The sequence below is a fragment of the Gobius niger genome, assembly GCF_951799975.1.
Source record: "Gobius niger genome assembly, chromosome: 10".
Lineage (NCBI taxonomy): Eukaryota > Metazoa > Chordata > Actinopteri > Gobiiformes > Gobiidae > Gobius > Gobius niger.
This window is the reverse complement of record NC_136861.1, coordinates 16728183-16745383: the sequence shown is the minus strand read 5'-3', so window position 1 is coordinate 16745383 and position 17201 is coordinate 16728183. Positions and strand designations below refer to the sequence as shown.

Sequence of the window (17201 nt, the reverse complement as noted above, 5' to 3'; positions counted from 1 at the left end):
TAATGGTAGTAAGATTGATCTAATCGAAATGGCTATTTTAACCTTTTACCCCCGCCTTAATCTAAAAGCTTCTCGACTGGAGCTTACAGCCTCGAGGCCGGTGTAATGCCTCATTTGAAAGACCTACATAACTGCGTTTTTGTCACCTTTTTGAGGCATTTTTTAAGTGTTTTGATGTGTGTTGCTTCTTTATTGTGTTATTGTTGCTTTCCCGACACGTTTTTGTTGCTCTTTTGTTGCTTTTTCATCATTTTTTAACCGTGTTTGTGTCGCTCTTTGTCACTTTTTTCTTTTGTTTTCATCCTCTTTTTCGTCACTATTTTGACCCTTTTTTATAAGAAGCTTTTAGATTTGGGTAAAGCCTCACTGGACAAAATGTGCTCGGCTCAGGTGGGGGTTAAGAGATTAAAGCAGTACAAAGAAACTTGATTACTTTAATAAATCCTTTTTGTAGTTCTACTGGGGGTTATACAAGTGTACAGGGGGGTCTTTCATCTCCCCCTGGTTTCTCTGGCCAGAAAGCCACAATTGCAACTTTCCTGTCTCCGGGTCGGAGCCACAATACGCACTATGGAATCCTGAAGAAGAAGCTAACAGGCTAACGGGCAAAGCTAACTGGGGGCTAGCGCCACTTAAACAGTATTTACAGCCAAGTTTGGGTGAAAAAATGATTTCTATTGTGTAATTGGATGTACAATATCACTCTCTCCCTTTGTCTTTTCTTTCAGTGTAGTATTTACTCTCACGGACAATTAATGAGTAAAAAAACATAACATGCTACGGCACTTGCAGTGGCGCGTATGGCCTCTAGGGGCATGAGTTCCTTAGTACTGCTTCAACAGTCACAACAGAAATTGATCATTTAGGTGACTTATTTCAATACGAAATGAACCAAATAAATAAATAGATAAATAAAAACTCCATCCAATCCGTTCCCAAGATGAAAGGGATACACTTTACAAGGCCACATTTTATCTTTCAATTGATGTTATGTTTGCAAAATTGATACATTGGAAAGACTAGGTTTATTTTTCAGCAACATGGCGAGAAGAAATTTGAATTTTGAACAAACGACTAAATGAAGATTCTGGCCTGCTCTTACACCGTAAAAGGAAATAACATGGTGCCTTTTTAAATACCAAATCCTTTTATTTATTTTTTGTACCCAACCAAACACAGGTACAAAAACAGCAGCAGCAAACAACAAGAATCCCACTTGAGTGCTTTATTCACTCAGCCCTCATTTTAAGGAAATGCTCATAACCAGCGAATGGGTGCCTTGTGAAACACTATTTTCTTCATCGCTTGCCTTCTTTAATTGAACACGGCTTTATTGATTAATGCAAGGTGGCACATTGTTTGTGTTTATGGGTACTTTTTATACATTCAACCTTTAATACATGTACGGCACTTGAGCATGACTGGAAATAGGTGTTTGGCTGTTTTTGTATTCTATTATTAAGTGGCATGCTTTGGTTTTTGATTCAGGAAATTAATCTCTTGTTTGTGTATTTTAATAGGATAATACGTTTCTGTTTGTTGGAACTATAATCAATATCAAATCAGGGCAACATTTTCAGTTCGTTGCAAGTTTGATGAATGTAGGTTATTCATTTATGTGTTCCTTCTATAACATATGGTACTCTCCCACAGATCTACGGGTGACAAATACTCTTAGCTCTGTACTATTTCTGAATGGTTGCATCATTCGAAGGGGAATCATTACTCGCACAATACATTTTTAGATGCATGTACATACATTTGTCTCATTATGGAGCCCTGTTAATCACAATGTCTCTGAAAAATGACTGGAATCTAGGAGTGTATGTAATCATCCCAATCATAACTCTGAATTGACGTATTAACCTATGAAGTCTGTCAACTTTTGGCCCACTATACAAGCTTATTCAATCTTATTATGGGAGATGTTTCACCTTTCATGACATTTAAAGAAGCTGCCATTAAAGATTTTTTTTTAATTAGACTCACAAACCAAATCTAACACCAAATATAGTCAAAATTATCCTTTGCAGTTCAAGCACTCCTCCCCCTCCGCCTCCCCATCACCCGTAATAAAGTCAATATTTTATTAAGTTTCATTAAATCCCAGGTGACAAATCCGTGCGGTCTCTCTCTCTATACCCAACCCCTGTCTCCCCACGCATTTCTACCCGTTTCTGCGTGCGAACCCTCTAATAAGAGCGTGTTGACTTTGCACTGCGCAGGGTACAGCGCGTCAGATTAATATGCGCTGGACTCTGGCATCTGAAGATTAGAAACAGGAGGCAGTGTTTGCACATCGATATGAGCTGTGCCAGATTTAATCATCTGGATAAACAATAAAAAAAAAAGTACAATATTTCAGATATTATTGTGGCTCGTAAATGTCGACTAGTCTTGCACAGTGTGTGATATATAGTTCACCAGTCAACCTATCTTTTTAAATAGTGAAAAATAAAAAGTCATTTTTCGATCAACTGCATGCTGAGTGTTCTAGGCCTATTATTTCTTCTCTTGGATAAAGACCACTTGCCCTCAGCCCTCAGCAGGGGAAACCTCCAATTCTTCCCAAACACACATTACATGAATTATTTACTCTAAAATGTCAGTGAATAAAGACAAAATGGAGTAGTGGTCTGTCAGTGACAAACTGTCCGGACAGCATGCTGCTAAAGGCATATGTGGCACAATAACTACTTCATTCTGTTATGTTCAAAATGACCACAATTATGATAGTAAACCCTGACAATTTAAAGGTACACTGCGCAACATTTTGAACTATACTGTTGCCGGCAAAACAAAACATGTTCCTAATGACCAGTTCAACACAGAAAATGCTATTACTGCAGTGGGTAGTAAAAGAATGGATTTGGATGAGGACCTAACCTGTTAAAATCTCAAATTCTACTGTCTTTCTTCACATCTCCATGGAAATGAGCTGGAGACGTACCCACTCTCCCGGTAAGGTTTACAGACATATCTTAGGAGGGGTGAGCCTCATAAATGTTTGTTTGTAAATTTATGAGGTATTTTTCAATGATGAAAATATTTGTCATAAAATAAATGCTTGTATGGGTAAAATTCTTTGCGGTGTGGCTTTAACCTCTTAGCCCCCACCTCAACCGAGGGGGGGACGTCAAAATAGCAATGAAAACAAGAATGAAAACGCATCATAAATGTGACAAAAACACATGAAATAAGTGATATAACAGTGACAAAGAAGCTACAAAAGAGTGACAAAACTGAGCCCGAAAAGCGACAATAATGCAACAAAAAAGTGACTCAGCAAAATAAAAAAAATAAAAAAAAGTGGCAAAAACAATAAAAAAACCCCTACAAAAACACAAAAATGTGACAAAAATTCGGCGACAACGTGACAAAAACGTTATGATCAGTTTTGAAGGCCTTAGCTTTCAAATGAGCTGAGCTTTTAGTTTTGGGTAAAGCCGAACTGGAGAAAATGTGCTCGGTTCAGGCGGGGGTTAAGAGATTTATGCTTGAAAACATGGCTGTGGGAACTCAGGGTGCTGAGGGCGCTACAGCATGGTCTATGCATTACAGGCAATATTAAATAAATAGGAAATAAGCAAAGAAATAGCGTACCAAGCCAAGTATCTTCCCACGGCTCTGCAGACAACCCATCCTTCCAGTTCTGATCTTGTGGCCATATTATACCACCAAATATCTCTATCCCTTTTGTACCAATTCTCTCCTTCTCAAAAAGTTATTCGGCTTCATCTCCGAATGTTATCCGTGTATGTTATTTTTTTCCCCCTCATTGCAGATTCTGAGGAATCTTGCAGCGAGTTAAACTAAACTTGTGTGTTTTATAATGCCGGTCCATTTGGCGGAGCTTGTGAATAGCGCGTGGGATAAAAAGCGCGCTGATTTCTGGAGGAGGTCAGCCGAAGTACTGCTCGGGCTGAGACACTTTCAAAGAGCTTGTTGTTTAGAGATGTTCTTAATGCAGTATTAGCAGCATACTCCCGCACACTGGTTCAAACTAAAGTGGTACAAAGATGGCACCTCGGACACTTAAATGCTTTCTGCTGTTGAAACGAAAGGGAGATCAGTGACCCCGTGTGTCAGGCTCGACCAAGAAACACTTCTCCTGAGACGTAAACCATTTTATGTTGGGCTTTTAACCTTTGCACCTTATTTACAACTTTGTGTATGATGAAGTGAGACAGAGAAGTGTCCCAGGGATAATACTATACTTATATTAAGTATGAGGACAGCAACAATCCTATAAAGTTCAAAGGAGGACAGAAACGCAAACAGTCATCATCATACAAACGTTTGGGGATTTCCAAGAAATGATGGCTAGTATGATTTGGATAAGGGGCCTTTTTTCCTTGAATGGTCAAAATGGAAATTTTACATGTGAAGAGTTATAACTTCCCCTCCTGGAACCGCCACCTTAACGTGGTGGAGGGGTTTGAGAGCCCGAATTATCCTGGGGGCTCTGTTGTCCGGGGCTTCGTGCCCCTGGTAGGGTCTTCCATGGCAAACTGGTCCTGACGGGTCAGACAAAGAGCGGTTCAGAAGCCCCTTATGAGAGACCAACAGGCCCGGGTTAGAACCATGAGGCCGTCCTCCCGTGGACCCACCACCTGCAGGAGGAGCCATACGGGGCTGGTGCAATGTGATTTGGGCAGCTCCAACGGCTGCCCCACGACCCGGCAATGGACAAGTGGAAAAAAATGGATGGATGGATGGATGGATGGATGGATGGAGTTATCACTTACAAAACTAAACACAATCTCATAAGCCAAATGAAAGGTTCTACACACTGCGTTCCAAATTATTATGCAAATGACATTTTTCTAAGATTTTCTAAATTGTCAACTCAAATTAGAGTCAGCATAATTTTTAAGTCTTTAATTGGTAGAGGATCATTTAAATGTGGTGGAAAAAATTTCCTAGTGATAACAGTATTTTTTTCAAAAATAAATATAGTAAAAACTTCAAAATTCACTGTTCCAAGTTATTATGCAACTCATCGTTTCAATACATTTTAAAGCTTGTAATTAACTGAAAATGGTCATTTGTTGTATTTGTAGCATTAGGAGGTCATACTTACTGAAATCAAAAGCTATTTCAATCAAAAAAATATTAACAGGTCAAGTTATATTTTACCATAGGAGCCCTTCAAAATTCTTAAATCCCTTAAAATTGTAAGTTTTTGGACAGTTTCTGCTTGGATTTCTTTGCAGGATGTTAGAATAACCTCCCAGAGCTGCCGTTTGGATGAAAACTGGCTCCCACCCTCATAGAAGTTTTTTTTGTTGAGGCTCCAAATGTTCTCAACAGGGTTGAGGTCAGGAAAGGAGGGAGTCCGCATCATGAGTTTCTCTCCTTTTATGCCCATAGCTGCCAGTGATGCAGAGGTTTTCTTTACAGCAGGACATGATGCGTTGTCATGTATGAAGAGGATATTGTTTGGGAAAGCACAGCTCTTCTTTTTGTAGCATAGAAGACAGTGGTCAGTCAGAAACTCCACATATTTTTCAAAGGTCATTTTCACACCTTCAGGGAGCCTAAAAGGGCCTAAAGGGGCCAACCAGCTCTCTCCCTTATGATTTTGGTCCAAAAATGACTCCGCCACCTCCTTACTGACGTCACAGCCTTGTTGGCACATTGTGGTCATTCACCAACTATCTACTACTCCATTGAGTTGACCATCCAGGGCTACACGGCCTTATCAGTGAACAAGACTGTTTGAAAATAAGTATTTCTGAGCCACTGCAGCCGTTTCTGTTCATCAGCATTCAATTAACCGTTTAGGAGAGGCCCGGATAGAAGGTTTATGCACAACTGCAGCCTCTGGAGGGTCCTACACCTTGATGTTTGGGGGACTCCAGAGGCACCAGCAGCTTCAAATACCTGTATGCTGCTTTGTGGCATCTGTTCTCCTAATCTGTTGTGTTTGTCTGGCAGAAACCGTCCATATTGTGCCTTTATTGGCACAATACGGAGTGTGCTCTGAATCATCCACAAATCTCTATCAGTACGATGATCACACTTAATCTTTCATGAAATATCGAAGGTTTTCATACCTAGACCAAGGCATTCAACCATTTCACGCTTTTCATCAGCAGAAAGTCCCTTTTTCTTTCCCATATTGCTTGAGAATGATGATCTGCATAATAAACTGGAACACCCTTTTTCAGTAGTTTTTCCCTTGGGCTTAACCCGACAAGTACTCATCCCAGGTCTCTGAGATTAATGTCAGTGATTCATAGAGCCCCAAGACACGATACCATCCATGAGTTTCATTATTATTATGATTTTTTTTACCTTTTTGACACAAAAATCCAATTTGCATAATTATTTGGAACGCAGTGTATTAGTCAGGCTTTTACATCTGCAGTACACACCTTAGCCTGAGTACTGTATGTTTTATTTTATAACTTGCAAAAATGCAACCTTTGTATCTAGAATAAACCCTGACACAAAAATAGTTGTTTATCTCCAATACGCTTATAAAGCACTGTGCCTCGGTCATCAAGTCCACCACACTGAGGCCATTGTGATTGAATGACATTGAATGGCATGTACAATCTTTGCACCGCTGTGTTTTTATTGCAGTTGACAAAAACAACCTTGTTTTCAATGAGAACGATGAGAAAGAACTTAATATAGAAATGTGTGCCAATGTGAAGAACTTCACACGCCAAACAGATAACAGACAAAACGTAGTACATTCATCAGCAAACATAAGTTCAGATGGCCTGACAAAACCTTTGCACCATGCAGTGTTCTTTGGTGTCTGTGCTCACAGCGCCAAGTGAAAAAGGAAGAAGAAGTGAGATGGAGAGATGGAGCATTTCTGCTTAGGGTACCAAAATGGCTGAAACTTGAATAGAGTCAGAACTGGTTTGGTCTGACTAAATAAAGAGTGTGAAAATGAAACAAAACACCTATGTTTGGATGAATATGCCACTTTATAACATGGCTAAAACCTTAAAAAGCCAACTTTGTACTGTATAGATTTTACAGTTATAGCAAAGCGAAAACTTGCTTTTTTTCAATAAGTGGAAGAGAGGAGTCCTCGCTATAGTCCATTACCTTTCACTTGTAGATCCAACTCTCCTCCACTTTGGTCATTATGCCTGTCATGTGCAGTCTTAACACAAATCTTTGACTTATTGGGTATCTGTTATTGTACACACAGTTGTCCCGAACTGATTTAAAGGGCCCTGTCCCAAGTGGACTTTAGAGACCTTATAATGAGCCTCAGAATTGATTTTGATCCAGCCCTGATGCTGACCGGACTGAGTGACTAATTGGCTTCTTTAACCATTTGCTATTTTAAAGTGTATATGTGCATTGTTGGGTACATATATTTTCAGTCAATTCCATTTAATTTGAGTTTGGCTCAATATTAATGGATCTTTGTATGTATGTCGTGTAGAAGTGTTCTGGAGAAACCCAAAGGCTATTGTGGCACTTCGTACAAATGGGTAGAAGTTTCACACACAGCAGAGGTTTTCAGAATTGTCAACAGGACTGAGTTGTAAGACTTGGGCATGTTTCGCATCTTGCTTTGATCAGAAGTCTCACCGAGCGCTGACACCAACAGAAAAGTGCTATTATGTAAATGTGACCATAATTTGCACGTGTTTGACCATGACAGTGGTTTGTGTGAATCATGATCTGACAACACCACTTTGCAAATCGTCAAACAGTGTCCATGCACCAGCCGTTGTTCCGTCACCAGCACAATGAGGCGCTCTTGTCGATGCTCCGAATGTCAGTGCCCTAAAGCAGGCGCCGCGATCGAACAGGGGTCAAAGGCGGTGACTGTTGTGAGTGGCCTCGTCTAATTGGTCCGAGAGCCTCAGCTGTAGTGGCAGCGTCTCAGAATGACCTTTATGGATGTCACTGGTACTTCCTGCCAACTTTACAAAGTTCAGACACTGGGCATAGTTTAGCTATTTTTAAACTTGAAATTATTATTGGTTCTAGTAGCATCAGAAGTGCTTCATCACTTTAGCTGCAAATCTGTCACGTGAGGATTTTACGATGGATGCCCTTCATGTCGCAACCAGCTACATTACTGAGTGTCTTAGCTCTAAAACACAGGAAATTTAGACAAATCCTTTCCTCACAAAGCTGTCATCTCTCCTGGACTGGCATTGGCAGGTGCACAATCCACTTTTTTGGTCCGCTTTTGAATGGATTCAAGTAAAAAGCAGAGTCTACAGTGTACATTTGTTTAGTTTGTTTTGTATTAAAATCAAAATCGAGCAACTCCTGCTATGCTTTTCTGTAGCATTTCTCAGTGATTACTCTTACCACTGTAAACCCTCAGAGCGGTGTTTGCTGTTGCCTTTTCTCTTGTTAAAGACCTTTTGTCACGACTGAATTTGTCCGTCCAGACTTTTGATTGAAGCCATAAATCCGTCTGACAGAAAACCCCAAGGTTCGGAGGACCTGGGTTGCTCCCGTTGGCCTAATATCAATTGAAGCAAAGATTTCTGGCTATTGTCATCCTCCAATCATTCATTCTTTATAAAACTGCACTGTGTATTTGCCCTGCAGACCAGACTTTTTATTGTTGACATTCTGGCATAAAATACTCATTTCAATACGTCTTTTTGGCACAATTTCTGTTCTCTTCATTAGTTCTGCCAAGATAATGACTCCTAATTCTTCATATTACGTTACGCTCTATAGTCTGTGTTTGCATTAATGGATTTTTAATGTGTAAAATGTGTTGTAACCTTATCCCTGTCTTTTCAAGGTCTAAGAGCAGCTGTGTCTCAACTAATGCCAAGTAATCATTGTCACAAAGCAAATTATCTAATAGGATGGATTATTAAGGCTTTTTTGAATTAAATAAAAAGAAAATTATCTACTTTTTGATAATTAATACCACCATTTGTATGCAAATTGCGGGAGCTATGAAGCAAAAAGATGCAGTTTTACAATATTTTTAAAAAAATTGAAAGCGAGACTCATCTTGATCTATACGCTAGCATAAGCTTTAAGGTTTACTTGATCCCTAACACTAAACAAAATTCTGCAGCAATTAAACAAATTGATGTAGCTGTTTGTGCCACTGTGAACATCCTGTTGACAAGATACACTGATCATTTCCTTTGCAATCTAGCTCATTAGGCTGCACATGAGGATGTGGTCAAATTACAAAATTAGTGTCGATCAAAACAGATTTTTGTTATGCCAACAAGCCAGTTTGAGTGGTAGTTTTTTGAGAAACCAAATTGTTTTGCTACCCTAATTTGTGTCCTGTGGTTCCTGTGGCAGAATGGTTACATCTCACGGCAGGATGCTTTCAGGTTTGATTCCCAGACTATGAGGGATATTTTTGTGAGGAGTTTGTATGTTCTCCTTATGCCCGGTCAGTTTCCTCTGCATAAAAGATGTCACTGTATTTTGTGAATACACCATAGACTTGATATTAATAGACATTCATTACCCCATGCAAGAGAGAATCCATGATGGCAGCTCAAAGAAACTCCAGCAGCAGCAACCAGCCTCCACAGCGCTCCAGGGCCTGTCCACCAAAGTCTCAGACTTAAATGTTTTAATTCCACAGAACAAAAACCAGCATGGGTAAAAACATGATACCCCTTGCCCAGCATTGTCACATGGGTCATAGCGATTTTTAGAAAAAAAGTAGCCCTGCTTTAGGACAGCCAGGCTTTTAGCAGTGTTTGGGAGGCACACAGTCTCCATTGGAATCTGTTTTATAAAGTTTCTTTTGGAGTTGCTGACACTGCAGTGATGTTTTTCCCTCTGTACTCACGCGGACACTTGTCTCCAACTTGAACTAAACGGGAGTTCAGAGGGCTGTTCCACTTAAACACCGTTCTGAGTTAGTTCAACGTCAAATGGTATCTCCCTGCCACAAGAATGAAAAGTTCAATGCAAATATTTTCAGTTGTTATTTTTGATAGATTTACATGACAATTACGCCTGTGTCACTTTTATTTACATTATATGTTACTTATATTTGGAACAGCACCCCAGGCTCCTGCTGCAGTCCATTAAAGTATTTAGGCCTTGAATAGCAGAACTTTGAGTCTGTTATTAACATTATGCTATTTTGACGAGCCGGCACAAAAGCACCGCGGTCGGGCGGCCCACCGGGAAACGTCCCGACTCGCCCGATTCCCCAGGACGCTTCTGTTCCATTGGTATACACACCCTACCGTTGTAGTCATTTCTGTTGTCCCACCTGTCAGTAATGAGTTAAAAGAGTAGGAGAGCTAAGCAGTTAGTTTTGTAAGCTTGACATTTACATTAGACCACTTCCAATTTGTATTTATTGATTTATTTGGTAGGGACAGTGCATGTTGATGAACACACACATTTAGTAGATTTGTATACAATAAAAATGATGTTCAAAGTAAAAAATAAACTTGTGTCACAAGCACTACAAAATATGTTCACCATCAGACAGAGCCGGTATGAGCTCAGAGGAGTGGAGATGTTCGTAAAGAAAACATTTCAAACAAACACCATGAGATTTTGTATTTCCATTAAAGGGGTCGATCTCTGGAATGACTGTACAGAGGATCTCAAATTATGTCCCTCTCTCTTCCACCTAAAGAGAATGTATAAAAGTATTATACTTGAAAAATACCTTAATTCTGTTTACTAGCTTGTTTAAGACTGTCAACTTACTTTAAACAAAAAAGAAAAAACAATAATAATAATAAAATAAAAATCCTTTTGAATGTCTGATATTATGTTAGAAAGTTTAACAAAAACATGTGCTGTAAGTTTAAAAAAACAAGGGTAGGCAAAATAAGCATTAGCTTCAGCCTATACCTTTTCGGTCATTTTGTATGTTATGTTATGAAGAAGTATACTTAACTGAATGTAAATCTTTTGTCATAATTTTGACCGAATAAACTGAACTGAACACCACACCGGATTGTAGTATCCGTTATCTCACACTCACACACTCAAACACACTCTCATTCATCCTGGCTTATTGTACATGTTTTTAATGGTAGGGGAAACTGGAGTACCTGAAGGAAACCTGCACAGACACAGGGAGAACATGCAAACTTCACATAGAAAGACCCCGTCCAGGTGGAAATCGAACCCGGGACCTTCTAGCACTGTGTTTGTCCACTGCTCCTGACAGGTTTCACCAGCAGCATGGGAGGATGACTCAAATACACAGAACAAATTATAAGAATACCTTAATCTCAACCTTCATTCTCAGTCCTCATCACATAATAATGATCGTCCCACTAACTCCCCTCCTCCTCTGCTCTGTTTCTCTTTTGTCTGCAGGTCCGAGCCAGCGCCATCGCTCAGGACGCCGATCAGAACTACGACTACGCCTCCAACAGCGTCATCCTGCATCTGGACGCCGGCGACGAGGTCTACATTAAACTGGACGGGGGCAAAGCGCATGGGGGCAACAACAACAAGTACAGCACCTTCTCTGGCTTTATCCTGTATGCGGACTGAGGACTGCACATCCCGGGACACACCCCCCCACTGACAGACAGGACTTGGAAGTTGTACGGGACGTCCAATTCAATAGTCCCCCCGAATGCTTCATCCAATATTGTCCCCATTTTCACTTGCTTCATGTCCATCAGATCGAGCGTGGAGTCTATAGATGGGAAACTTCCGAGAGCAGCCGTTGGGGAAATACTGTATGTCGGGACACTGGAATAGAAAAAATTGTTTATTTTTTATTTTATCAGGGGTTATGACATCAGAAGTTGCCCCTCCTCTGCCTCATTGCACAGAAATGTCAACAAAAGCTACTTAAAAACCTGCACAAGCTGAAAGTGGACATATTGAAGAAAGGACTAAACGGTAGTGTCCCATAATTCTGTGCGCCTGCTTCTCAATAGATGGTCTTTATGATTTTCGATACTGTATCATCAGAGGTGAGCTTTTAAAAAAGAGAATATATCCGTCCCCTATACTTGTGAAAGTATATTTTATGTCTGATGTTACGTGTGAGAGAGAAAAGTCACTGTTAAAAGGAGTGGGTGTATTTTTCCTGTTTGTTTGAGTGGAAAGTCTTTTCAGCATTGTACACCAAGATTTGTTCAGAAGCACACGACATTCTCTGGTCAGGCATTACTTCATGACCACTGACAGGTCAAGTGCATCCTATGATACGAATAAGAGTGAAACATTTGGATTCTAGAGGACAAGGTTATAGCATTTCCTGCGACTTTTGTGGCGTATTCCTGGTGGTTAGTAAACAATTGGTGCTGATATAAATGAATGAGTGCTAAATTGCAGACCTGCCATGCCGGTGTCTGCATTTCATTCAGTATACAGTAAAGATAGCATTTTGTTAAGAATGAAATGCAAGTGGTCAAATTGTCTTGCCTGATCGGGGAATAGTGTGAAGGCAGACAAACACATCTTCACACAACCCTCAAACCTGATTCAAGAGAAAACCACTGGTTCAAAGCTGAAACAAAGTTACAATGAATCGGCTTTTTTTCTGTTGGAGAGACTCTGAGCTTCTCTAGATGTCATCTCTTCATTAGCCGCGTCTACAGACACACAGGCATTATGGGAAATATTCACACGGCGGCCTGACAGCTTGCTGCAGATTAAATGGACTGAATGAGTGACTGCACGTTTGTGTTCTGTTGTTTGTGTACTTTAGCATGTGCCGTGCCATAGCCACATCTTTCTTCCACCCCTCCAAAGTTCGTCTTCTGTGCTACAGCCAATGACAGATATTTTACTCAGCAGCCAATGAGATTGTGTGCTCTATAAAGTGGACGAAGCCGCTTATATAGTTTAAAACAGTGGGTGAGGAGAACAAACAGCTTGTAAATGAAATTGACATGTTTGTCTATCTTATCTTTTGAATTGTTGAATACATTTAAATAAATGGGATTTTTTTGAGTGATTTGTCTTATTGAAGTTTCCGTCTTAACATATTTGCGTACCATATTTGTGACCACACTATTAAAGGCTAATTTATGTACTCCACGTTGGAAACGCACACGGATACGTACCGAGCTTTCTGTCCGTCTCTTGTGTGAGTCTGTCCTTCTGCTCCATCAGTCGCTCCGTTTATCCAGAGCGTGTGGGAGGCATAGCAAAGAAGCTATTATTGTTCCAACCGCTGTGGACACTACCGCACATAGCTCAAAAAGTGAAGCGGAACAAATGACCAAACTTTTAAAAACAATCTTGAAACAAATCACCATTTCAGCTAATTTTCTTGACTACTTTTCAGTAATTGTGGGTGGTGCTCAATCTCATACAGAGCCGGTGCTCGCCTTTCTGAGGCCCTAAGCAAAGGTCCACTAAGTAAGGAAGTGCCTTATGTGTCATTCCACAAACAACAAAGTTGGAGTGTTAGTCCTGAGCCACTACAACTGAGCCGTGTGGTCACTGTGGGTCAACCTGACCAGCATGTTTTTGGAGGTAGAGGAAACCATAGCACCTGAAGGAAACCTGGCTGGCTGCCTTCAGTCCTCCTCTGATCCTCTGAAACCGTGCAGTGACTCCTGGGTTTGTCCCTGTTTCAGAGCCTGGTGTCCTGCACTGGTCAGCTCCTCCTTCCTCTTCCTCCTGCAGCACCCTCCGCACCACAACAGTCTTTCACCACATTCGTCCATTCGTCCATTAGCCAGAACAATAGAAGGCATGTGTGGTTTAGGTGTGAGTACTGCCCGGATACCTCCTCCTTTGTCCCTTCCTTGTTTCCTGTTGCGCCTCTTATGATGCCTCCACTGTGCTGCAGGTGTGGGGGGCTCTTGATGCCTCTTCAGTGTTTCAGAAGAAGAAATGTGTGGGTCTCAAATGTCTTCAGCTCATAAGCTCACTGTTTACTTTTTAAAAGCTGGTTTCTTCAGGACCATTACAGACTCTCTGCAGTAAAATATCAGCCGAACCCCAACAAAAACACCAGCATCCAGTAAAACAACGCGGGGCACAGAAACCACAAATGCAGTTCTCAAAATAACGCAGCTGTACCAAGAGAGAGGGAGGTTGCTGCCCTACAGTACACTTCTAAAGGCTAATTGATGAAGAACAAACCCATTTACGGTCCCGTATGAGACAAATACAACAGCTTTGCTCTCTTCTTCGCCAAACTACTGACATGAAATGAGTGTCCTCTGTTAGAGACAACAAGAAAATAGTTTAAATGAGTGTGTGGCCGATGTAGCCAGGGGCGAGCACCACGAGACGGGAAACAGCCGAGCGGGAGAGTAAGGATGCGAGTGGAGATGCACTGGTGCCTTGGGGGTTACGGGGGAAGCCGGAAGGTCTCTCTCTCCACTTCAGCAGACTGCTCAATGTTGGTGTAATATGTGGCAAATAGGCAGAGAGCTGTCAGAGAGCCTGTCAGCGTAACAACGTTGATTAACAAATGGAACAACACTGTAATTTCACTGAGATATCCCCTTGCTATAACTTTTCTGACCGGATTTCAGTGCCCTCTGGTGGAATCATATGGGCTCGTAGTGTATATTCCACGCCAGGAACCAGCCACTGTTCTTGGGGCGTGAGAGCCACGTTCACGCTTACGAGTTGCCCCCCTTGTATTCACACGGGTATATTTTTTTAGAACATAAAAAGTACATACATAAAAGCAGTAAATCAGCGGCACAACAAATACAATAGGTGCTTATGGTCAGATTCGTCATGTTGCTTATGGATCTACCTACCTCCAAATACATGTTGCTCAGAGTTGCAGCGGCTCCCCCAACGTCTGATCTACGCAATTTCGTTGTACAGTTGCATGATGACAATATTCATTCATTCATTCATCAACCAATCACAGTGCTGCATGTTGATGTAAAGGGACTGTATGGAGTAACTGCACGTATAGGCTTTAAATGCAGCGATGGGGACTACGCTTGGAACGCTACGGGAGCATAAATGAGCCTTAATGATTACGGCTAATCAGTTTCCTGTTTTGAGAGTGGTAAAATACCCCCTTCAGGAGACATCCCTTTTAAATATTCTAGTCTTTAAAGAAACACAGGCCATCCCTCACTTTTCGGAGATCCCCATCAGCTGCACTGTGATATTCCCCTCAGAGGAGCTGTGCAGTGGAGATGGAGAGAGAAAGATTAAGCGGGACGGGTGAGGATCCGAATGTGCGTTGACAAAGACAAATGGAGACAGAGAGTAAGAGTATAGGCCACAGAACAGCATAATGGCAGGGGATGTGATGGGCAGACAGGCAGGAGCTCTGGGAGGCTGCTGCGGCTGATTTGGGAGAAGCAGGGATTGTTTTCAGGCGAGAGTGATTCCCTGTCGAAGCCGCGCGAGGTGTCAGGAGAGATTAGCACGAGCGCGGCTGCAGGAGGAGTCTGGAGATGGCTCGGATTGGACAAGTGTCAACTTGTGGACGCTCCTCACGGCAAGTGGGAATGGGATGTGACATACAAGCTTCTCTAGTCTATGGTTGACTTAAGAGAGACAGCTGTGCAGTTTCATAAGGTTATTATAAGTGTACACAGAAAAGGGGGTCTTGGGTAAAAGTTTTTTTCTTTTTTTTAATAGCACTGACAGTAACTCAGTTTGAAGAGCGTTCACACACTAACCTGGACGGCCTCTTTCATCAGTGTTTTCTGTTGCTCTGCTTTCAATGCTTTGCTTCAGAGGTGAGTGAATGGCTTCTTGATGTAAACCATTTTGCGTGTCCAAAACAGAAAAGTGAAAAGAACATATATAACATGTTTTTTCTTAAATAATGTGTGTGTTGAATTGAACTGACAAAATTGTTTCAAGCATGGCCAATGTTATTCTTTCTTTTGTTTGCTTAGAAAAAAAAACATGACGAAAGCTTGAGATTGCTGATGGGCCTATGTCTGTAGTGAATAGGGCGTGAGGGAGGCCGTCCAGAACAATCAAATTGTCCATTTTGGGACACCACATTAAGATGTGTGTGACAGACACACATATTTAGAGATGCTTTTGAGATGCCTTTGTAGTCAATAAAAGCATAGTCAGAAACGTGTGGTTACAGAAGTTAGTGAATTTCTGTAAATAATCAAATATGAAACATATTTATCCAAATAGTCAAATTTTCTGTCACAGGCCTGATATGATGAAATGTTGCATAGATGATGAGAGATAAGATAATTGGGACTAAACACAATAAGAAACATACATGCACATTTTCACTCAACGCATCTTTACAACAGTTTCACATTTCTCTTCATCTGTCTTGTTTCGGTTTCCTTCTGCTGCAGTCTGAGGAGCTAAACAAACCCACAATGGAGGCAGGCAACACTTATTGCCAAAAGAAAAACTGTCTTTTTTTCTCTGAGTGTGAAACTTGAAGTGAAAGTTGTTTGAAGAAGTGGAGTGTGACAGGTGGCCGGATGAACTATGCAGACTCCAGTCCCATATAGTTACAGGCAAGAATCTCAAGAAATCTCACAGGCGTCTCAAATGAAGTCTCGTCATCTGTGATCAAGACACGGGGAATATGGGCATTTCTGCGTTTAATTACTAAGCAACTGACTGATTTTCTTTCAAAAATTTACAGATTTCTTGCAACCAAAAACATTTGTGTAAATTGAGAGTGTGGGAAAATGGATGAAAATCAGCCCAATGCGGCGTGATATGTTTACATGCATTAAAACTGGGATACCAGATTTTGGGGGAAATTAGGAAAACATTTTAATATTTGGCCCAAACTCATTTCTAGCTCTCACAATCCCTCCTACATGTCGAAATTGTTCAAGCAAATTGTTAATATTCATGTTTCAAGCCCGTGTACAGCTTTGAGCGGTGGCAAAGTGGAGCAGGAGGGACCACCCCCAAAATAAATTTCACAAATTCAGATTCTACTTCAATCTTCTATTGCTCAATAAAAAAATAGGTTAGACCATGCAAAAAGGTCTGGTTTTTGCTGTGTTTACAACATACAAAAAGTCAAGTACCCTATCTTTAAAATGCACTGTCCCTCCAAATAAACCATAAACAAACAATGACATTTGTCCTCTTTGATGCAGCTGGGGCATCAAAGGATGGGTGCATGTTTTGGGGTGATGGGAAAAACAAAGCCCACATGGTCCGGAAATTGAACCTGGGACTTTCTTGCTGTGAGGTACATCCATTAACCACTCAGCCATCGTGCCGCAGTGTACTGTACGCCAAGTTTATGCTACCTTAGATAGTTCTTTCTTTCTCTTTCTTCCAACACACTGAAACATAAAAACAAATATCAAGCCTCTTCTCTCCTCTTTCGTCTGGCTGCAGTG

The 17201-nt window shown here is 41.0% G+C and overlaps 1 protein-coding gene across 1 annotated transcript in view; it reads left to right on the top strand.

The window, feature by feature from the left end:
- c1ql1l2 (complement component 1, q subcomponent-like 1-like 2) overlaps positions 1-12196 on the top strand; it is a 28164-nt gene extending 15968 nt beyond the window's left edge. Inside the window, exon 2 of the mRNA XM_079564589.1 lies at positions 11278-12196. Within this exon, the coding sequence (XP_079420715.1) occupies positions 11278-11457 (180 nt within the window). The 3' untranslated portion in view covers positions 11458-12196. The remainder of the gene's footprint in view (positions 1-11277) is intronic.
- The last annotated feature ends 5005 nt before the right edge of the window (positions 12197-17201 follow it).